Source organism: Amblyomma americanum, chromosome 9 (assembly GCF_052857255.1).
Source record: "Amblyomma americanum isolate KBUSLIRL-KWMA chromosome 9, ASM5285725v1, whole genome shotgun sequence".
Classification (NCBI taxonomy): domain Eukaryota; kingdom Metazoa; phylum Arthropoda; class Arachnida; order Ixodida; family Ixodidae; genus Amblyomma; species Amblyomma americanum.
Genome location: NC_135505.1, coordinates 85,952,638 through 85,973,155, shown reverse-complemented (window position 1 = coordinate 85,973,155; position 20,518 = coordinate 85,952,638). Strand labels below are relative to the sequence as shown.

The following is a 20,518-nucleotide window of genomic DNA, read 5'->3' as shown; positions in this document are numbered from 1 at the left end:
TGAGAAAATCTGCTCCAAGCAAATGCGCTGGGAACCTATTGTGCCTGTTTCTGTCCGCTCACGTAGTACTTTAACTTAAATCATTAAATCTAACCAAATTCCACCAAACCTTGAACCAACATCATGAAACTGAAGCAAACTCAAACACACTTCAAATGAATTCTCGCAGTGGTTACCTATATTTCGGACCGCAACATCAAATACAAATCTCCAGCGTAAGTTAAGCAATATGTGGTGACCGCAAGCCTAACGAATGGTATATTGGTGGGCGCAGACTGAAAATAGCAGTGGACACATATTGCATAAATAATGTTATATCAATTATAAGTATATCCGTATAGAGTGACCACTTTTTATCAAGAAAGCCAAGTGCGCTAGAGCATACACTCTCAGTGGAGGCGGCAGTGCTTGTTCTTCTTTGTTCTTCTTTGAGGATCTTCCTTCTTCATATGAAAGGTTTCATAGGCGACTCTTGACTGTGCCAGAATCATCAAATCCCCTGCATGAGTTCTTTTCTTTATAAAAACTATTAATGAGGGCGAATGCAGGCGGCCTCACTGTTGCTGCCATAATACGTAAGGACTGCGAGCTTGCGTGACTTTCAAAGTGTGTCGTGCGCAGTGCACGCATTGAGCAGATGAGGACAACCAGGAGGAAACAGGGGACCGCGGATGAGACTCTGGCTAATTTCTAGTATCTCAGAATCACGGACAAAATCACTACTGCGCCTTGACCGAACTATTTCATTCTAGGAACAAAATTAAACTAATCGAATGCGCACAGGGCAGCAAAACAAAGGCATCAATTCTGACTTTATGTTGGCCTGCCTTGAAAACTCTGAGACTGTCCATGCATAACAAAGCTCCAAATCGCATTTACCTGTGCCGGAAATGGTTTTGCACAGAGCAAACACATTCGTAACCGATGAGCAGTATTTTTATTATAACACACATACTGTAGGTTGAGGTCTACAGAATAAGACCCCGTCTGCGCCACTAATGTGGTGCGAATGCTCGCCAGCCCCATTCGCCTTTAATAAACTCAAACAGGAATGGCTTTTGCAAGCTTTAAGACTGCTTTTGTCTTTTCGACGCTCCAGTATTGCGTCTTTTTCTTTTAAGCCTGCATTCTCCGTTTATGCATCCCTGTAAAGGAAGGACGACCAGTTTCAGATCAAAATATATCAAGCGGGAAAAAGAGGTAAATATTTTTTAACTGGCAGCCCGACAAATTTTGTACGACAAGTGCTTAATGTAATTCGAAATATTGCTTTAGGTTTCACTACTAAGAACTTTATCTTGCAAAGCGAATATGAGGCAATGCTCGCAAAACGCGCATTTGCTTTCAAACTACACATAATGACAGTTGACAAGGAGCCATATCAGCACACGCCTATGCCGCTCAGGCAATATTTCGAGCCATACATCCACAATGAGGTGGTGAAAGAAGTGCACTCAAAAGGCACAGTGCAGAAAGTAGAAACCCTTCACGAAGCATAGAAATATGTGGGTCTGTCACCTCATCTAGCTTTTCAGCATGCGGATGAAAGCACCATATGTATTACATCATCGCAACTCCACCCATAAAGTGCTCTTTGTGTTTCGCGTATTCATTTCCCTCAATGTGGCCTCTTGCTGCCCACTAGTCTGGTTCCTCACTTACTGCGAGGTAAAAATGTACGAACGTCTGGTACTGTTTACTCTCGTCAACGTACAAATTGCAGCACACGATACAATCCGTGCGTCGACGCCAGAACCATTGTTAATTTCGCTAGCATTCATCTTCCTTGCTAGCAGAAATCCAGTATCCGTCAATCTGATCCGTCCTCTGACGATGCTGATAACTCACTCGGACATGGTTTAGAGAGTCGTAGTCAGTATCTTCAACGTTACACCTACTATAGAAGAATGACCTACCCGCTAATATTAGAATATTTGTCTCTTACTTCCGCCACGGCCATATATATTCTGGAAATTTTCTTAACTTCTCAATGATTCTTTTCCCGATTTCGAGACCGTTGCACTTCATCTTGAACCCACTCTAACATTTGAACAAAGTCTCTCTTCTCTGTGTCATCTCACAGCCGAATAAAGCTCGCGCCGATCAGTCCTCGCTCTCTTAGTATTTTCTATGGCCACATCTAGTTATCTCTAGCGTCAAACCGGTGCCACTTTCATATTGCTTGCAAGATTCACTGCCAGTGAAAGCAAATTTTTCTTCCAGAGTACTGGACATTACATTTCTTCACATTCTTTTTGATGATAACGTTTCACACTGCGTGTTTATGTCCTCAACTGCGCACTGCAACTTCTTCCCTTATTTATTAAGCAGGACAATTTCATTTCCAGGCTGTTAGTATGTTCTCCGTTAAGTCCCATACTTAATGCATCCAAAACTGACCCTTAAGCGTACGTGCTTCTCGAAGCACGTGCGCAAGCCTTACATGCACCGATTCACGGAATATACCGTAAGCACTAGAAAAAAGCCAGTTTAGTCCAAGCCAAATAAACTGTTTAGAGCTGAAAGCGGGCCTAGTTGGTGATATTTAGATTCAAGGCACATGGGAACAAACGCTAAAGTCAAGGACAGAAGAGAGACGGACACCACTTACTTTAGGATGTGATCTTTTGTGCATATCTTTTGCCTATATTGAATGTGTCTGTCTGGAATAAAAACAATTCATGTCTAGCGTACGTGGTGTCCGTCTCCCCTCTGTCCATGTATTCAGCGCTAGTTACCATGTGCTTTTATTCCAAATAAACACGCGGAAGAAATTACAACTTCTGCGACCGTGCAATAAAGCGCTGGGGCATATAAAAAAAAAGGGCACTTTCCTTCCTCTAGTGCACCGTGGTGAAGGCGACCAAGCGCCTCAGGCAACAAGCCGAACGCGGAAGTTACACCGCAAGGGGTAATGGGGCGGCCGGTACAAAACGGCACAATGCTCGCCCCGGCTGAAAGCGGCAGAGGTAAGCGGGCTCTGCCTGTTGCAGCAACTCTTACACGCTCTGAAATGCCTAAGTGCTGCAGCGCATCTCGTTCAAAAGCACAAACCGAATCTAATCCACTCCAAACAACAACACGACGCAGCGCCGAACTCAACGCGATACCAAAGACGACACGACGCAGCGCCGAAATCAACGCGATACCAAATACGGGGCTCCGGGCGCCCGAGATCCACATGCCATATACCGCTTCTAATGCACGGGAAGACCACTTGCCTGAATGCATCGACTAGAAATACGTCAGAGATTGGGATGGGCTGGTGTAACCGCAATCTGCGACTTCGGTGCGGTCTCCAGCCATCCCCGTAAAAGAAAGTTAATTCCTCCTCTCCACTCTTTTTGTGTACTGTGTATGCTCTGCAATCTCTGTACAGTGTTTCCAGCATGTTTACGTAGGTTTACTCATACCTGGTCTACGCTTTGATGGTTTGACTCGTAATATTTCAACCGAATCAAATGCATTTTCGAGATAACAAGAATAGAGGTATAGTGGCTTTTATTTACTCTGCATTTCTCTATTATTTTCAACGCCACTTGCGGTCAACAGCATGCTTCATTAGTTGAAAAGTGGTGCCTCACAATTATTTTTACAATTACTTAATCCAATACCTTGTTATCATCAAAAAAGATTGTAATTGGTGTCTAGTTTTTTAGGTTATGATAATTTCTTGTGTTGAAAAATTGCATATTTCAATTCCTCCGCTATTTTACCCAAACGCTGTTTTCATTACCGCCCTTTCCTTTCATCAAATGTGTCCTCCTAAAGCACTCTTGAAAGACAAAAAATGAGCGTCTCGGCGCATACCCATTCTTTACGTTGGTCGCATGGAGTGCCATCTATCAGCAACATAGGCCAATGGTGGTCAGAGGCTTGGAACTGCCAGCCTGGAACATAGCACTGAGCTATGCAGCGACGGATTCCGAGTTCCTGCGTAGATAAAACGTATCGGGAGAAAATTATCGATTATAATTCAATAACGAAGCAATGTTTACTCTCAGCACGATCACCTGGAATTACTTACCTTCATGTAGTAAGTTTTTTTCAGAGTTGGATACGTAAGTTGACATTGCTTGTTAAGGCTTAGTATATCTCCTGGCAGTGGTACTACTTTCGGCCACTTAAACCCCTTTTTCGTTGTCGAGTCATTGCGATGCAAGCAAGCTGCCTCTCTTGACCTGCATATGCAAACGTGTCATAAGATCTACGTTCTCTGTACTGACCAAAATTAGCAACACAGTCTGCTCCAGTAGGTTGTCACATTTCGACAAAAATTTTTGATGTTCGCAGTTAAGCGCTTTTTGCAGAACTGATCACAGTCATTGTAAGTGATGTGTGAAAAGTGAAGAAAGCTTCTGTAGATAGAGGACGAATCCTTGTCACAGTGCTGAAGCGCAGATATACTTCTCGGTAGAACGGGGGATTAGCGTGTAAAAATGACATGCTGAGCGTGAAAAAAAAAGAAACCAAACGGTAATCAAAATAAAAAAGTCGTGATCAAATATGAACATGAACGTCTTCGTAACGGACGCCAACGTTAAAATTTTCATTTGTTACGCAACTCAAAATCTTCGGACAGGAAATGAAAGCTTTCAGTAGGCACCAATGCGACGGTAAAGGGAAAGAAATCAATATGCTTGTCCCTGATAGTGGCGAAGAGGGCAGGTTACATAATTTAAGATGTGCCGTTGGTACCTTAATAGTTTCGTTCAAATGCATATAGATACCCAGCTGCTGTGAATCAACAAGTTATGAAATAATATATATTGAACTTTCATAATATAGGTTCGGGCCCAACTACATCACGACAAAGGCCCCATCAATTAAACCTCTTCTGGGCAAGCCGCGTACATCCATTCCCCTAGAAGCTGCCTCACCGGCCCCCTGACTTCCTGTTGCCTCGTGGCTTGCTTTACTTCTGGTCAAGTTAATCTGCTGCTGTAATCGACCATTGGCCATCCTCTGTCGGCGCCACATTCAATTCCCGTCCAATTTCTCTCCTAGGCTGCCCCTAGGTTATCATTCGCTGAATTTTCTATGAAAACCCTCTGAGCACCCTTTCAGTTGACGCCACTCCTATCATATTACATCGAATAGCTCTGTGCAATATCTATAATTTATTTTATACGCTTTCTTTAAGCACGACGTTTTCGCACTATAGGTAAATAATAGACAGATATAATTGCCATATATTTTCCTTTCAAAGCATACCATTAATCTGCTGTTTATTACCTAAAAGTACTCGGCACATGGACACCAACTGATTCTTATTTTCATACATATTTTATTTTCATGGACAGGATCTGAGGTCCTACTTTACCGCTGATAATTCAATTGAGGTGAATGATTATAGGGGCTGTGGAATCCTTACTTATCTTTTCTAGCCCATTTACATATTTCTATTGCATTCAGCTCAAGCAATGTCTGCACTTCTGCCTGCGTTTCTATTACATCAAATGTTTGCTCTTAATTCGTTAGAGTTACACAGAGGCTAGTTATATTCCTGGTTCATGTTTTGAGTATTTGTGTTTTGAAATTCGGGAGACATTTCAAATTGCTTCTTTCAGAACCTGAAATGTTTTTTTTTTGAAAGAATGGTTTAGTTTTTTCTGGTGTTATATATTAGCACATTTGAGGTCAAACGCCGCGCGTACCTTGTCTTGTATTTTTTAAGAATGAATATTTGTTTTCCCTCAAATTAGCGTGCATATCATTGTATATCGAGCAGTGTTAGCTGTTGACATGCCGTTGCAAGTAATACGAAAAAAGAACAGCGTAGGAGTTAAGTGAATGGCCGTAAAGTGAAAGCATAAGTGGAAGTTAACATACCACTACTGTGTTGCGAAAACTCATATGAACGAAAGCAACGTGTGAGCAACACGCATGGTGGTACAGGTGCTTGTGAATCTTAGGCATGTGGCGCAAGACCACTTCACCTAGTCGCCTTCATGTCGAGATCACTTTGCGATAAGTTCACACGTATTTCATGTATGCAATTGACCAGTCACTGCTTCATTCACGTTGCTAACCATGAAGGAAAAAAAAGATTGACTTAGAAAAATCTCAAAATAGAAAGGAAGACAACGTTATCGGAGCAGAAATCAAGAATGCTACAGGACACAGCGCATCACGTGGTCCGCATGAGGACTCAACCCTCGCGGAAGCCAGGACATGACACTCTTTAGCGACGCTTGTTCATGGTTTCCAGTAAACGGTGGCTCGTTACGGTTCCAAACGTTTCAGTGTCTTACATGCAGTGCACAAGCCTGCTTAAAGGGGTATTTATTTTAAAATTAAGCTTGTGTGCTCTATGGATTAACCAATGCTACCGTTAAAGGCGCTACAGTTAGTCAAAACGGAGTTTTTACAAGGTACAACAATAGAGTTCCTTACTATTAACTAGAGGGAAAGCTGGCGGCGCTGCACCTCAGCCAACATGGGCGCTCAAAGCATCATGGGGCAACGAGCTACTTGTTGCGGGACAGTGGGTTCTTTTTTCGGGAATACACGATGGCGTTACTGAGATGTCCCATTCCGTCCATGGCACACCCCGCGCAGATTACTTCGGGGCAAACGTAGTGCGCAAAAGCAATAGTAGCGAAAACACAACAGCGTAAGACGCCAATAAAAAGTTTTTCTTTTGCGAATTGCCATTAAAAAACTCTTAAAGCGTTTAAGCGACAATAGTTTTCTGAACACATATTTCTTTCTAAAGGTGGGCCTGTGAAGCACGAAATATTGGCTTTCGTGGTCTGCAATACTTGGCCAATAGGAGAGCAAGGCATCCCATATTTTTGGAAAACTTTACATTTGCATGCTTTTCTGCTCGTTTGTTGCAATTTATAGACAGGATGTTGAATGTTAGCGCATTCTTGATTATCGAACAGCGTTTGTTTTTTTTTCATTATTTTAGGCCAAAAATTGTGGTTCTGCAGTCGGTAGCTCTCCGCCCCATGCTGCTTAGAGCGCCAATGGTGGCTCAGGTCACGTGGTCTTGAGGAAGCTCCATGCAAAATTCCATAGACGCAGGGCTCCAGCTTTCCCTCTAGTTAATAGTAAGAATCTCTATAGGTACAACAGAACAAAAACTAAAATACAGCTGTCGCTATCACCAACCGATTTCGCAAAAAAAAAGAACTTGGGTATGTGGACACAGTATTTCTGGCGTATATATATCCGAGAGGCTAGGCAACACTGCCCGTCACTGCCAAAGTATGATCCCGCACTCTTTTGCGGTGTATACACCACAAGTTTCATTTGAATGGAGGAAAAGTTTTACATTCTATTTTGTCAGGAAAAATGCGTCTTCTGCTGCCGTATAAACATTAACAAAGTTTTAAAGAGTCATAGAATCTATTTTTACTCGACACAAAAATTGGATGGAGTTACCCTCATTGTCATTTACTAAAGAAGCGGCTCTAATCGGGTGACGGAATTCTTTGCAAGCAGATGGAATTGTAGGCTAGCACATGAAACTCGCTGAAAAGAGGTAGCCTTACCGCCTGCGCCGCGGTGTGTCTAATATCGCACAGCTCAGCAATACCTCCAAAGGAGCAACAAAATATAGTTCGACTATACCTTTATCTCACTGACCTTCTGGCTCCCGCGCTTCGTTAATTAGTTATTGGTGGAACTCGTTTGCAACATCTAGCAAGCTGCTGTGTAAATATCAAGGGATAGTGGCCATTTTCAAGTTTAAGCCGACCTTCGAAAAATAGATTTCGTGTGCTGCTCCCGGTTTTTTTGGGGTTCAAACCAAAACAATCAGCCTCTAGTTGTATTCTCTCAAATTCTGTGTGAAATTATTCATTAAGGTTCTGTAAAAGCCCCAAAAAACTGTTCTCTTGAGCGAGCAGATGAAATTGGTGGCAGAGTGTGCATAACTGATGATGAAGATGCCATAGCTATAATTGAAAAATCAATAAATAAATGCGTGGAACAATGCCGATAAAGTGAATAAATTCCAAAAATAATTTACGTCATCATGTGAAGAATAGTACTGCATTATAAGAGCACCGAACAATGTGAAGCTGTTTTCCGAAACGCCTGGAGTAATGTTTTGCATGCTTCCTGTCGGAGTTCCCGGGTTTGAACCCGACCGCGGCGGCTGCGTTTTTATTCAAGAAAAACGCTAAGGCGCCCGTGTGCTGTGCGATGTCAGTGCACGTTATAGATCCCCAGGTGGTCGAAATTATTCCGGAGCCCTCCACTACGGCACCTCTCTCTTCATTTCTTCTTTCACTCCCCCCTTTATCCCTACCCTTACGGCGCGGTTCAGGTTTCCAACGATATATGAGACCGATACTGCGCCATTTCTTTTCCCCAAAAACCAATTTAAAAAAAATGCTTGCTGTTTCCTTGCCATTTGAATAAAGGACCAGCATACAACATTAGGCACTGAAATAAATCACGCGCGCTAGCAAAGTACTGCGACTGTCGAATACCTCGAGAGATTCGTTTACAATTAATAACGCTTCATTAACATTGATTTTATATAATCCTCATCACTCTTTCTGCTGGCCCTGGATGTACAGCATGGTTTCCCCTACAGCATTCCGGGGTGGGTGCGTGCTGTACGTTAACGACTGACAGGGCTAGAAGGGTCCTTGGAGTGTTGAAGGTGCAGACAGCAGAACTGCGCTATTGATCAGAAGAGGCGTGTGTGATCAATTAAACTCTGGATTTCTACTGAACACTTTTCAACAGTAAGGCACAAATCAATTGAGGAATTGCTACATAGAGACCTGCGTTTTCCTTATGCTCCAAAGAAGATGGGCTATTGGGAAGTAATCACGAAGGCATGAACTTTGGCGAATGGCTACGAATGGGAGAAATAAAATGGCTTACGAATTGGCTGAAGCCGGAATCGCTGGGCACACCAACAACCTAACTTTAGAGCAGCGTCCATGCAACAAGAACACGCAAGAGGGCGCTTTGTAGTCCATCTTGACTAATTAACACTTCCAGTCGTGCACATTCACCTCTTGCCATGTTTTCTCAGAAAAACCTCCTATTCAAGACCAAAGCACACTGTCGAACGGACTTATTTCGCGTTTATATTCTGTGCTTTTTGGCTGCACCTTCGAAAAAAATTATTAGGAGGCTTAAATCACTTTAAGAGTGCAATGCTATAGCGGTGTGTTGTGGATCCGTGACACTAAAAATGTCTACCACGAGAGTGAGATAGTCGTCGGTAGTTCTTTTCTACAATCAGTTCTATTTCTCAGTCAGTGATTGTATATGTAACTTCCCGACTGCTGATATTTGTTGACTACTGTTCCTTTGTGTTTTCTGCTCGTCATGTTTCCTTTATAGCGCTGTATTATCTGCCACGTTTAATCGTTTATTTGCTAGTCGCCGCATGTGTATTCTATCCCTGCCGTCTGTTAGTGCTGTTCCGTCCTTTCCTTCGAGGCGAACCCGCCAGAACGGCTCAGTCCACTTCTTGAATTCACTACGTGTTCATTGAATGTCATGTGCTTTTTTCTTCATTCTTCTTTTCGGATCATGATTTTTGTCTGCGTTCAGCCCTTGCGCCTGCCCCTTTTTAACCCCTTAGAGGACTTTAGCGTAAATAAATAAATAAAATAAATATATTAGCCGGAACAAACCGATGGGCGTTGCCAAGAACGTAAAAAGTGCCAGTAATTTCTTGATGGTCCGTAGGGTTCTTGGGAAAGGCTCAGACACTTCCAAACGTGGACTGTTCGGCGATCATTAAGCAAAATGGGCAGATGCCCAAGGTCGCAGAAGGATTATATGTACCTGAATATACAAGGGAAACCCGGACTGACAGAAGCAAGTTCACGCAGACAATCTAAGAAGACTGTAACTTAATGGGAAATTCTCACCCAGAGAAAGCACTCTAAATCATCTCACTTATCGCCCAAAGGTTAAAGCGAAGGTACTGTTACGTTTCGCCTACGACGCGCGGTATAGCCGGCGCGGATGCAACGGACACCGGGGCTTCGTTCAAAGTGGCGGTCATTTTGGGCCCGTTCAGTGCTGCCGTAACGCCTCCCGCCAAGCGCGTCCAGGCAGGTTTCAATGCCACGTGTCGTCGTGTGTGCGTGTGTGTGTGTGTGTGCATGTTGGTGCCCACGCTTGTCAAAGCGCGGCAGCCGGGGAGAGGAGCTCCCCAACTGGGAGGCGAGGAGGTCTGACCGGCGCCGGCCCGGCGGACGCGTCACTTCACGTCTCAACATGTCCGTGCGTCGCCGTCTCGTGCGACTCATCCCTAGCCGTTCCTTCTTGCCCTCGACTCCGAGGGTATAAAAAGCAGCTGCTTCGGACGCCAAAGAGAGACTTCGATTTCTTCCTTCGAGTAACGTGGTCGCCCTGACCGGCTGCTCTTTTGCGATGCCAGAATAAACAAGTTGTTCTGTTGCCAGTCGACTCATCCTTTGCCGGGACCTTCGGATGTTTCCAGCTGTGCCCCAGGCCGCCAGGCCAACGCTACCCTTGGGGCTTGCAACCCTTTTGCAACAACTGGTTGCCAGCGGTGAGATCCCGACAACGGAGGCCAGCAGCGAAGATATGCGGTCAACTGTATGCTGAGCAGCACAACGACCATCCGGGAGCAGTGCAACGAGCCCTGTGTGATGACTGGTTGCCTGCAGCGGAACGACTGCGCTGAATTCTTGGCTGCGAGGTTTGGTGAGTGTGGGACTTTCTTCTTCTGAGTTTTGCCAGGCTTTTGTTAGTGTCAGAAACAGAGCTGGTAATTGTGGTTGTCGTTGCTGCCGGGTTAGTTTGCGGCAAGACAATAGTAGGCAGTAGAGAAAGCAGCATTCGGAGCAGCCATGGATTTGAAGTCGTTGCGCAAACCGAAATTGCTGGAGCTTGCAAGAGAGTTGGGTCTGGATGTCTCAGACAAAGTCAGAAAACCAGAACTGCTAAGGGCTATTCTTGAGTTGGAGGCTGAGGATGACGAGCTGTCGGAATGCCTTGAGACCATTGAGGAGAGGGAGCAAAAAGAGAAAGACGAGCGCGAACGTAAAGAACAAAAAGATAAAGAGAAAGAAGAGCGCGACCGTCAACACGCTTTGGAAATGAAGCGTCTCGAGGTAGAGATGGAGCGCGCTCGTAATGGAAGTCAGGCACACGGTGCAGGAGAACGGGTATCGTTTAAAATGACTGACCTAATGCGGCCGTTTAAGCTTGGAGAGGACATTGGTTTGTTCCTGGTTAACTTTGAGCGAACGTGCGAGACGCAGGGGTTCTCTCGGGAAACGTGGCCACAGCGCTTGCTCACTTTGTTACCCGGCGAGGCGGCCGACATAGTCGCTCGCTTGAAGAGAGAGGAGGCAGAGGATTTCGACCAAGTGAAATCGAGTCTGTTAAAAACGTACAGGCTGTCAGCGGAGGCGTTCCGTCGGAAGTTTCGGGAAAATGAAAAAGGCAGAAGTGAGTCATATACAGAGTTTGCCTACAGGCTTATGTCAAACATGCAGGAGTGGCTCAAAGAAGAGAAAGCGTTTGGTGACCACGAGAAAATTCTGCAGTGTTTCGGGCTGGAACAGTTTTATAGTCGGTTACCTGAGAACGTGCGGTACTGGGTCTTGGATAGGCCAGACGTTAGTACAGTGGCTAAAGCCGCCGAGCTAGCCGAGGAGTTTGTGACGCGTCGGGCTCGCGGAGCTAAGGACGGTCAAGAGGGTGAATTTGGCTCCAAGTCTGAGAGGCCGAAGTTCAAACCCATGAGAGCAAGGGGGGACACACGTAGTGCGGATGCGAGTGAAAGCAGTCCGACCGAATGTAAGGAGACGGCGGCAGCCGAAGCCGAACGCAGAAAGCGGTTCGAGACGAGGCAAGCGCGCGTGTGTTATACGTGCCAGAAGCCGGGTCACTTTTCGGCGCAGTGTCCAGAAACAATAACAAAAGTCGTGTTTTTGTCATTATGCAGCACTGACGAGAAAATGAAGCTTCTCGAGCCTTACATGCGAGACTTCCTCGTGAACGGGAAAGAGTGCCGAGTGCTTCGTGATTCCGCAGCTACAATGGATGTAGTTCACCCCTCTTACGTAGAACCCGATATGTTCACGGGCGAGTGCGCATGGATCAAGCAAGCCGTGGAAGCTCATAGCGTGTGTCTGCCCGTAGCAAAAGTGCTTATTGAAGGACCTTTCGGAGCAATTGAGACGGAGGCCGCAGTGTCATCTATGCTGCCCCCCCAGTACCCATACCTATTTTCGAACAGGTCCGATCACCTCCTGTGCGAGAAGGGGCTTTTGTTTGGTGAGGCTAGCGTTCAGGCCTTAACCAGATCGAGAGTTCGGGAGCTCGCTGCAAAGGCGGTAGTTGCGGGGCCGACGTTGTCGAACAATGATAAAGGTTCGGAGGCGCAGCAAGCTGATACTCAGAGCACATCCGAACTGAATAAAATTGAGCCTGTAGCGTTGAAGGCACCAGGTACTGGAGAGGAAATGCCCGACACGGGAAAGTTAGAAGAGCTTCCGGTCGAGCTTCCGGGACTAAGCTCAGTGACGAACAGGGAAGACACCGATCAGGTCATTAGTGACTTAATCAGTAAAGCACCGCTGTCGCCTGAGCAGAAAACCGAACTACACCAACTCTTACAAGAGTTTCAAGGTCAGTTCTCTGAGAGGCCTGGTAGGACTTCTGTCCTTACTCATGATATAGAACTTACCTCCCCAGAGCCAGTATGATCCAAGGCGTACCGGGTGTCACCCCGCCAGCGCGATATTATGGAGGCTGAGGTAAAGAAAATGCTACAGCTCGGTGTTATTGAGGCGGTTGAGAGTGATTATACCTCCCCTTTGATTTTAGTTGAGGTACCGGGCAAGGAACCTAGTCCTTGCGTCGACTACCGCAGGCTTAATTCCATCATTAAGGATCAAATTTATCCGATCCCTAACATCGAGGAGCGCCTTGAGAAAGTTAGTAGCGCTCAGTTTATTTCCACCCTAGATCTTGTCAGGGGTTATTGGCAGGTTCCACTTACAGAAGAGGCTAGTAGGTATGCGGCGTTCATTTCACCAATGGGAACATTCCGTCCAAAAGTTTTGAGTTTTGGTTTGAAGAACGCGCCATACTGCTTTTCAAGCCTCATGGACAAAGTGTTGCGGGGACAGGAAGAATTCGCTTTACCGTATTTAGACGACGTAGCGATATTCTCCGCATCCTGGTCTGAGCATATGGCACACTTGCGGGCAGTGCTAACCCGCCTGCGCGAAGCGGGCTTGACAGTCAAGGCTCCCAAGTGCCAATTAGCACAGGCAGAGGTTGTCTACCTCGGTCACGTGATTGGACAGGGTCGTCGCCGCCCCTCTGAAATAAAGGTGGCCGCTGTGCGAGACTTCCCGCAACCGCGCACGAAGACCGATATTCGGTCGTTTTTAGGTGTCGCCGGCTACTATCAGAGGTACATCCCCAGGTACTCCGATATCGCGGCTCCCCTGACGGATGCTCTAAGAAAAACAGAGCCCCAAACAGTCGTCTGGAGCGAGACAAAGGAAAGAGCTTTTAGCGCCCTAAAGAGCGTTCTAACAAGCCAGCCTGTGCTACGATCGCCAGACTACAGAAAAGGGTTCGTTGTTCAGTGCGATGCTTGTGAGCGAGGCATGGGCGTAGTACTGTGCCAAAGGGAAAATGGAGAAGTGGAACACCCCGTCCTGTATGCTAGTCGTAAGCTGACCTGTCGTGAGCAGGCGTACAGCGCCACCGAGAAAGAGTGTGCGTGTCTGGTGTGGGCCGTTCAGAAACTGTCATGCTACCTAGCCGGCTCGAGGTTTATCATTGAGACGGATCACTGCCCTCTCCAATGGCTGCAGACCACCTCTCCCAAAAATGGCCGCCTCCTCCGCTGGAGCCTCGCTTTGCAACAATATTCCTTTGAGGTGCGTTACAAAAACGGGAGTCTCAACGGTAACGCCGATGGCTTAAGTCGAAGCCCCTAACGTAGGAATCCGCCTCAAAGTTGTTTGTTACTGATGTTTTCTTCCTGAGGCAGGATTTTTAACATATTGATTTTGTTTAGTGTTTCAAAGTGATTATGTGCTTTCTAGTACAATTTTCCAATTTGTGGACGCGTTCTGAGTGCTGCTTGACCACTGTAAGGAACTAGGCAGTAGTATAAAAGGGGAAAGAGCCTGGCAGAGCTTAGTGAGGGTTGTCTCGTGCTTGCTGACTGGGCGGTTGTGTTTCGGCGTAGTTCTAACGCTTGCTGGGAACGAACACAAAAATGGCAACTCTCCCGAAGTCACTTTGCAGTGTCCTGTGTGATCCTGAACCTGAGAACGAGGCCTTCTCTGTGCGCTGCGCTCAAGCAACATCGAGGGACGACCGGTTTCGATTACGAGCATCATCGAGCGACATCCCTCCGGACAGCGGATGCAGTCCCCTGACCACCGGGATCTCCTTCTCCCGGCGGGGCGGTCTGTTACGTTTCGCCTACGACGCGCGGTATAGCCGGCGCGGATGCAACGGACACCGGGGCTTCGTTCAAAGTGGCGGTCATTTTGGGCCCGTTCAGTGCTGCCGTAACGCCTCCCGCCAAGCGCGTCCAGGCAGGTTTCAATGCCACGTGTCGTCGTGTGTGCGTGTGTGTATGTGTGCATGTTGGTGCCCACGCTTGTCAAAGCGCGGCAGCCGGGGAGAGGAGCTCCCCAACTGGGAGGCGAGGAGTTCTGACCGGCGCCGGCCCGGCGGACGCGTCACTTCACGTCTCAACATGTCCGTGCGTCGCCGTCTCGTGCGACTCATCCCTAGCCGTTCCTTCTTGCCCTCGACTCCGAGGGTATAAAAAGCAGCTGCCCCGGACGCCAAAGAGAGACTTCGATTTCTTCCTTCGAGTAACGTGGTCGCCCTGACCGGCTGCTCTTTTGCGATGCCAGAATAAACAAGTTGTTCTGTTGCCAGTCGACTCATCCTTTGCCGGGACCTTCGGATGTTTCCAGCTGTGCCCCAGGCCGCCAGGCCAACGCTACCCTTGGGGCTTGCAACCCTTTTGCAACAGTACTTGTAGAAGTATGTTTCAAGCACGGAGTCATCACCCAGACTGCTGTCCATCTTATATTTTATACGTTTCGCAAATAAAGAAGTTACGGCGGCCATGTTCCGAGGTGCGTCCTAGACTTTGATTAAGCAGTGAAGCTTTATTTCAAAGCTTCTACAGTCACCGAAGGTTGGGCAACAACCTCGAACCCATGCCTACGCAAGAAAAAAAAAAGAAACACATCAAGAAAACATCCCGACCACCCTCTGCACCAGGACTCCTCGCCCTCTCCGCGTGATGTTCTCTCCCATTTAACTGTAAGTGCGTTCTCGCGTCCGGCTTGTCGCCGCCGCACCTGCGTGCCACTTCTTCAAGGATGACGAGTTCTTCTCGCTAACTGACAGGACGAGTAATTTGCTGGCTTAACACAGAAGCGTCGGGTGACGAAGGCAGGAAACGATCCCTTCGACGCTTTGGTGCTGGCATTAATGCCTGCAGACGAAAGGATTCCTGGCAAAACTCCTTTCAGGTCCGCATGTTTTCGCGGGAGTGGTACGCGGATTCTCTGGCTTGAGAGCGGATCGAGCAGCGCCGCCTGCCGCCTAGCGCCGTGTGTACGCGCCACGCGGGCTTTGTTGGGGCGCTGACGGATGCGCGCGTTTAATAATGCTAGGAGTCCCCGGATGTCACAACGGTGCTGTTAAGCCGCTAATGACTTTCGCGATTTTGTGTATGCTTGCGGCTCATGCGAGGGCGATTATCTCCGAGAACACTCCGCGTAGAGCGGACGCGTGCTGTGGCCTCAAGCTAAAGTATGTAAAAAGGTAACGAGGCATTAATGAAGCGCGGCCTTAAAGTATCGATAAATGAACGCATTAAATTTTGAATGACGTATCAACATGACAGCATTGAGCATCAAAGCAATACAGTAATTGTTGAAATTCGTATTGGATGTTCAACACAGACTTTGGAGCTTTTGTAGCTCAACGTAATAGCATTCAACAATCACAAAAAATCGGTGTACACAGCTCCGTCCATTAACACCTCACTCAGAGAGTGGCTATTAGTCTTTCGCCTGTAGCAAAACTTTCGCGCGCATTCTGCCTGCAGAGCTACTTTGTGGATACGAATGCCTGTGGGGCTCGTGTGGAACGCCAAGTTTAAGTTTGAGTGCAAGCCAGGTTCTTGTCACCGCAGTGCTTTCTACTCTAGCATAAACACTTATGCTGCGCAGAATTCGACCCTTCCTTCAAGAGCATTCTCAGGACGAATGCTCCATCAAGATGCCCGTCACTACGGTTACTCGATTACTCGAAGTGCCTAGTTAAAAGCGAATCCAATTACTTCAAAAGAAATTTTCCTTAAATTATCCCCATTCATGTTCGGACACAGTCAAAATGAAGATTTTTTTCCCCTCTCTGTAAGTTTCGTGAAGCGTAAATACAGCCAGCGCTACAGGGAGTTCAGAAAACTTGAGGAAAAGACTTAGGCACGCAATAATCTAAGTACTACTGGCTGGATCAAATCAAGTTGTTTTACTTCTAGTTCAATAAAGTCAGTAAGGCATCAGCCTAATGATAAGGCAGGCAATTGGTCAAAAGCACTGAACTTTAATACTGGTCTTTGTTAGCCAACCTGTCTCTTCTTGGTCCCATTAGCTCCCCAAGATACACATTAGGCTGAAATATTTAATGAAATCCAGCATTGGCATGTGTTAGCTTTTGTATTTTAGATATAAATGAAGCTGCTTAGAATTTTCTTGGGTTTCATTTCAAACATCTGCACCCAGTAGTTTGTACGGACCACGGACAAATTATTTTCAACAAATGGCTCAAAACAGCGTTTGATATAGGCCAGAGAACGACAAAAAAAGTGTCATGAAAAGAAAATACAAAGCTTTGCCTTCTCGAAATAAAAAAAAAGATAATATTATGCGCTTCAGAGCACGCTCATACCAGGTCATCTGAGAGACCATGTAGTTACAGCAGGAAGAAAACTGCATGCTTCTGCCATCTTCTTCAATGTAACTCATTATGTAGCCTTGTTCCCATGGACATCCCGTCGAGTCGGGCCGGAAGGCTTTAACGTAACCATCAATAGATGTGCCATCGTGGGGGCATCCCAATCTGAAAGAAAATAACAAAGTTCAATTATGCGGCGTTTCAAATCGCACGTCACGGTTTACGTCGATACAACTGGTATCCTGAGTCGAACAACCACTGGCTTCGTGACACAAAACGGTTTTTCGGAGTTCGTTCCGATGCAAGCGATTACATAGAGTACGCTTGCCCAAACATAGACGCTCACACAAAAACTTGCGGAGAAGATGAACATGATTAAGCTTACTTATTTCAAGTTGCCCCCGAGTTCCTAAATATTCTCGCAAACTGAAACAATTCCAAGCATTTTGTTCCATCCAGAATTTGTAGACATTCCATTTTATCATGTTTTCAAGGCATGCATTATTTAGAGTTCAAACTCGTCCGGCCACAAAAGCTTGCGTGTCGCTGTTTCATTTGCCGATAGCAGGCAGCTGTACTCAGCTATGGCTTGAAGAAAAAGAACAGCACTTATCGTAAACATTCCATTTATTCTGTGTCACACAACTTGCACCCCATATCCAATCCGGACAATTTCTCTGCTAAGTGTGACTGCAACCATGTGTTGCGCCCACATAACCTCTCTAATACAGCCCCAGGAAACAGGGTTCTTTATTTGCAACATGTTATACTGATTTCCATCATTGCATGATATGTACTTATATTATTTATATGTGATTTTGAATTTCGAATTTGCGTCCCTCAGAGCCTAAGCGGCTTTGGGACGTTAAGACCCCATAAACCATAAAAAAACAAATTTCCTGCGCCATCAAACAACTCATCTTGCCCCGAAAGCTTTGTAATGTTTGCTTTTTGTTGTTATTCGTTCAAAGCAGGCAGCAATAAGCCTCATCACTCTGTGTGCCAAACAAGAGGCGACCCGATTTCTCCGAAATTATTGCAGCACGCAGATGTGGTTTTACGTTCTTCGAGATTGTCATAGGCGTTACAAGTGCCCTAGCCCAAAAGTTTTTCAATCGCCACCTTTGAAGTATACAATTAAAAGATGAAGTCAGGAGCAGGGGTACCTAAAATGACTTCATTGACGCAAACCAGGGGACCAACGTATTTACAGGACTACATTGCTAAGGTCGACGGACTCGTAGAAGCCCGAAATAGGTTCCGTGGGCGCGCTTCCTGCTGCGGGAATGGGGCAAACTTGTCTGCAGAGAGATATCAAAAAGTAGCGACAAATGGGGCATTGAAATAACGCCCAGTTTTGCTTCTACTGCGATCGCAGTAAATGTTATAGCACGCAAAAATTTCTTGGCAATATGCCAAACATGCAGAGGCAAAACACGACTTCCTGCATACGCAGCGGAATATAGCATCCGATTGCAGTTCATAGTTTTCGAACAGAATGTAGTTCACATCTAATACTAGTTACTTCATGAACATTTCTAGCGCAGCTGCTCATATCAAAGGTGATATAGCCACTGCAAAAACATTCTTTCGTATTACAACACCATTTTTTGTTACTTCAGTCACACGGAGCTTCCGTAAATGGCGCCAGCTACACCATCGTCGGAGTGAAAGAATTGTTCAGCGAGCACCTCCTTCGGCCAATAAATTATTTAAGCCAACACGTTCAACGAGCGACACGAGTAAATTTCCTGGAGGCCATCATGCGGCTGAACAATTGGTTAGGTTTGTAAGTGTTAAACGTCCCACGGAAACTCAGGTAATGAGGGATGCCGTAGTGAAGGGCTCCGGAAATTTAGACCACCAGGGGTTCTTTAACGAGCACTGAGATGGCATAGTAAACGGGCCTCTGGCATTTCGCCTTCTACGAAATGCGACCGCCACAGTCAGGCACGAACCCGCGTCTTTCGGGACAGCAGTCGAGCACCACATCCGCTGAGCCACCGCGGCGGCGGGCAGCTGAACTATTGTCGGAGGGACATAGTTGCGGACGCTCCGGCCCTGTATTTTTCTCCTCATTGCCAAACATACGTCGACGTCCAGTCTAGAGTCGCACAGAATATGCAGACGGCCTATTGTGGTTGTTCTGCTGTCAAGAAAATAGCACTCACGTGTGTCCTACTTCGTGGGCCATTATGCGAATCCCCCGGTAAGAGTAAGCAGTGTCCTCGCCCAGCTGCTGCCGATGGTGTGTGCATGCCGATGCAACAAAGGCGTAGCCTGAAAGGGATAGACATCCGTATAATTATTTATTAGATTTGGCTCACTATAGTTATCGACCGACAAACATTTTCTGTACGTCTCAATAAGCGCGGTTTTCTGCACTACATAGCTGCTTTTTCTTCTAGTGTGGAATCTCGGATCGCGCACTGAAATCCTTTTCTCTGTGTCGTTGGTAGCAGCAACGGCAGTTGAATAACTTTATTTGATCGCTTTGTCCATAAATGTTAAGCAAACCAAATAAGCCGAGGGTCATGGGGGCAGCCTTTTGGGTGATTGGGAAGACAATATTATCAGTATAAGAGCTTTGCTCTAAGAAAAATTGTTGATGGTTTCTTTCGGTTCTCACTTCGCCTCACTTTACACAGCACAGTATATTTGGGGTCCGTAGTTTTAAGCATGCATTTCCTTTTCATTTTTTGCATATTATGTAGAGCAGGAAGTGCTCAGGCAAACAGCCTATCCAAAAACATGGCGGGTTTTGTCGAAGCCTTCCGCATACCTACGCTACCGCCGCGCACCACACCAGTACGGCCGAGTAATAGGGAACATAAACCGCCAAATGATCCCACATCCACCTGACAGTTCCTTATTCACGCCGGCGAAGTTGACCATGAGCGTCTAACGCGTGTTAAACCTTTTTTATTCGTCGTCGCTGCGGCGTGTCCACTCGTGAGGCTTGGGAAGGGGTGTGTTTGCGGATGAGTGGCAACATGGACGTTTCACTGCAAAAGCAGCGTCTCAGCACAATAGATTTTCAGCCGAAAGGCTGCAGGCGTAATTTGTTTTCGATTCCTGGCATAAACTTCGTTTTACTAGCGAAGTGTACGATGATGGTTAACTGCCACACTATGGAAGGAAGTCGTCGTATCTCTCAATGCTTCCTTAGGTTTCAAAATTAAGATACTTCACGTACAAGGTGGGTCATGCAGTCTCGGTCACATTAAAATTGGTTCAACTAATTGATTTGAAATAAGGCTGTTTAGCAAAATCCAGTTTAGCAAAGTAATACGCTCTTAACATGTTCAACACCTACCCACAATTCTTCAATAAAACAAATCTTTGGTGGCCCCATGTGGTCCTCGTGATACGAAGCCCAATGTTACGGGTCCAGCTACATCCGACCAGTTTACAGAACAGTTGGCCTTGGTAAGTTTGGCGCAGGATATCCTCGACGCCTGAAGGTACGTCCCAGTAAAGTCGTTTTTCTTTCTCTCGAAAGTTTTGAAGCTTTTCTACAGCCGTACAGTTTACCACAGGCTAAAAATACCGCATTCTGCTTCGGCCTTTCGCCAGCGACATTAGGAGAGCAGGCAAA

At 46.3% G+C, this 20,518-nt stretch overlaps 1 protein-coding gene across 1 annotated transcript in view; it reads right to left on the bottom strand.

The window, feature by feature from the left end:
- Positions 1-1,000: 1,000 nt before the first annotated feature.
- LOC144104973 (venom metalloproteinase BumaMPs1-like) overlaps positions 1,001-20,518 on the bottom strand; it is a 38,223-nt gene continuing 18,705 nt past the window's right edge. Inside the window, exons 10-14 of the mRNA XM_077638197.1 lie at positions 19,092-19,200; positions 16,915-17,085; positions 4,028-4,181; positions 3,811-3,933; positions 1,001-1,145 (exon numbers count right to left, since the gene is read on the bottom strand). Of these exons, the coding sequence (XP_077494323.1) occupies positions 1,068-1,145; positions 3,811-3,933; positions 4,028-4,181; positions 16,915-17,085; positions 19,092-19,200 (635 nt within the window). The 3' untranslated portion in view covers positions 1,001-1,067. The remainder of the gene's footprint in view (positions 1,146-3,810; positions 3,934-4,027; positions 4,182-16,914; positions 17,086-19,091; positions 19,201-20,518) is intronic.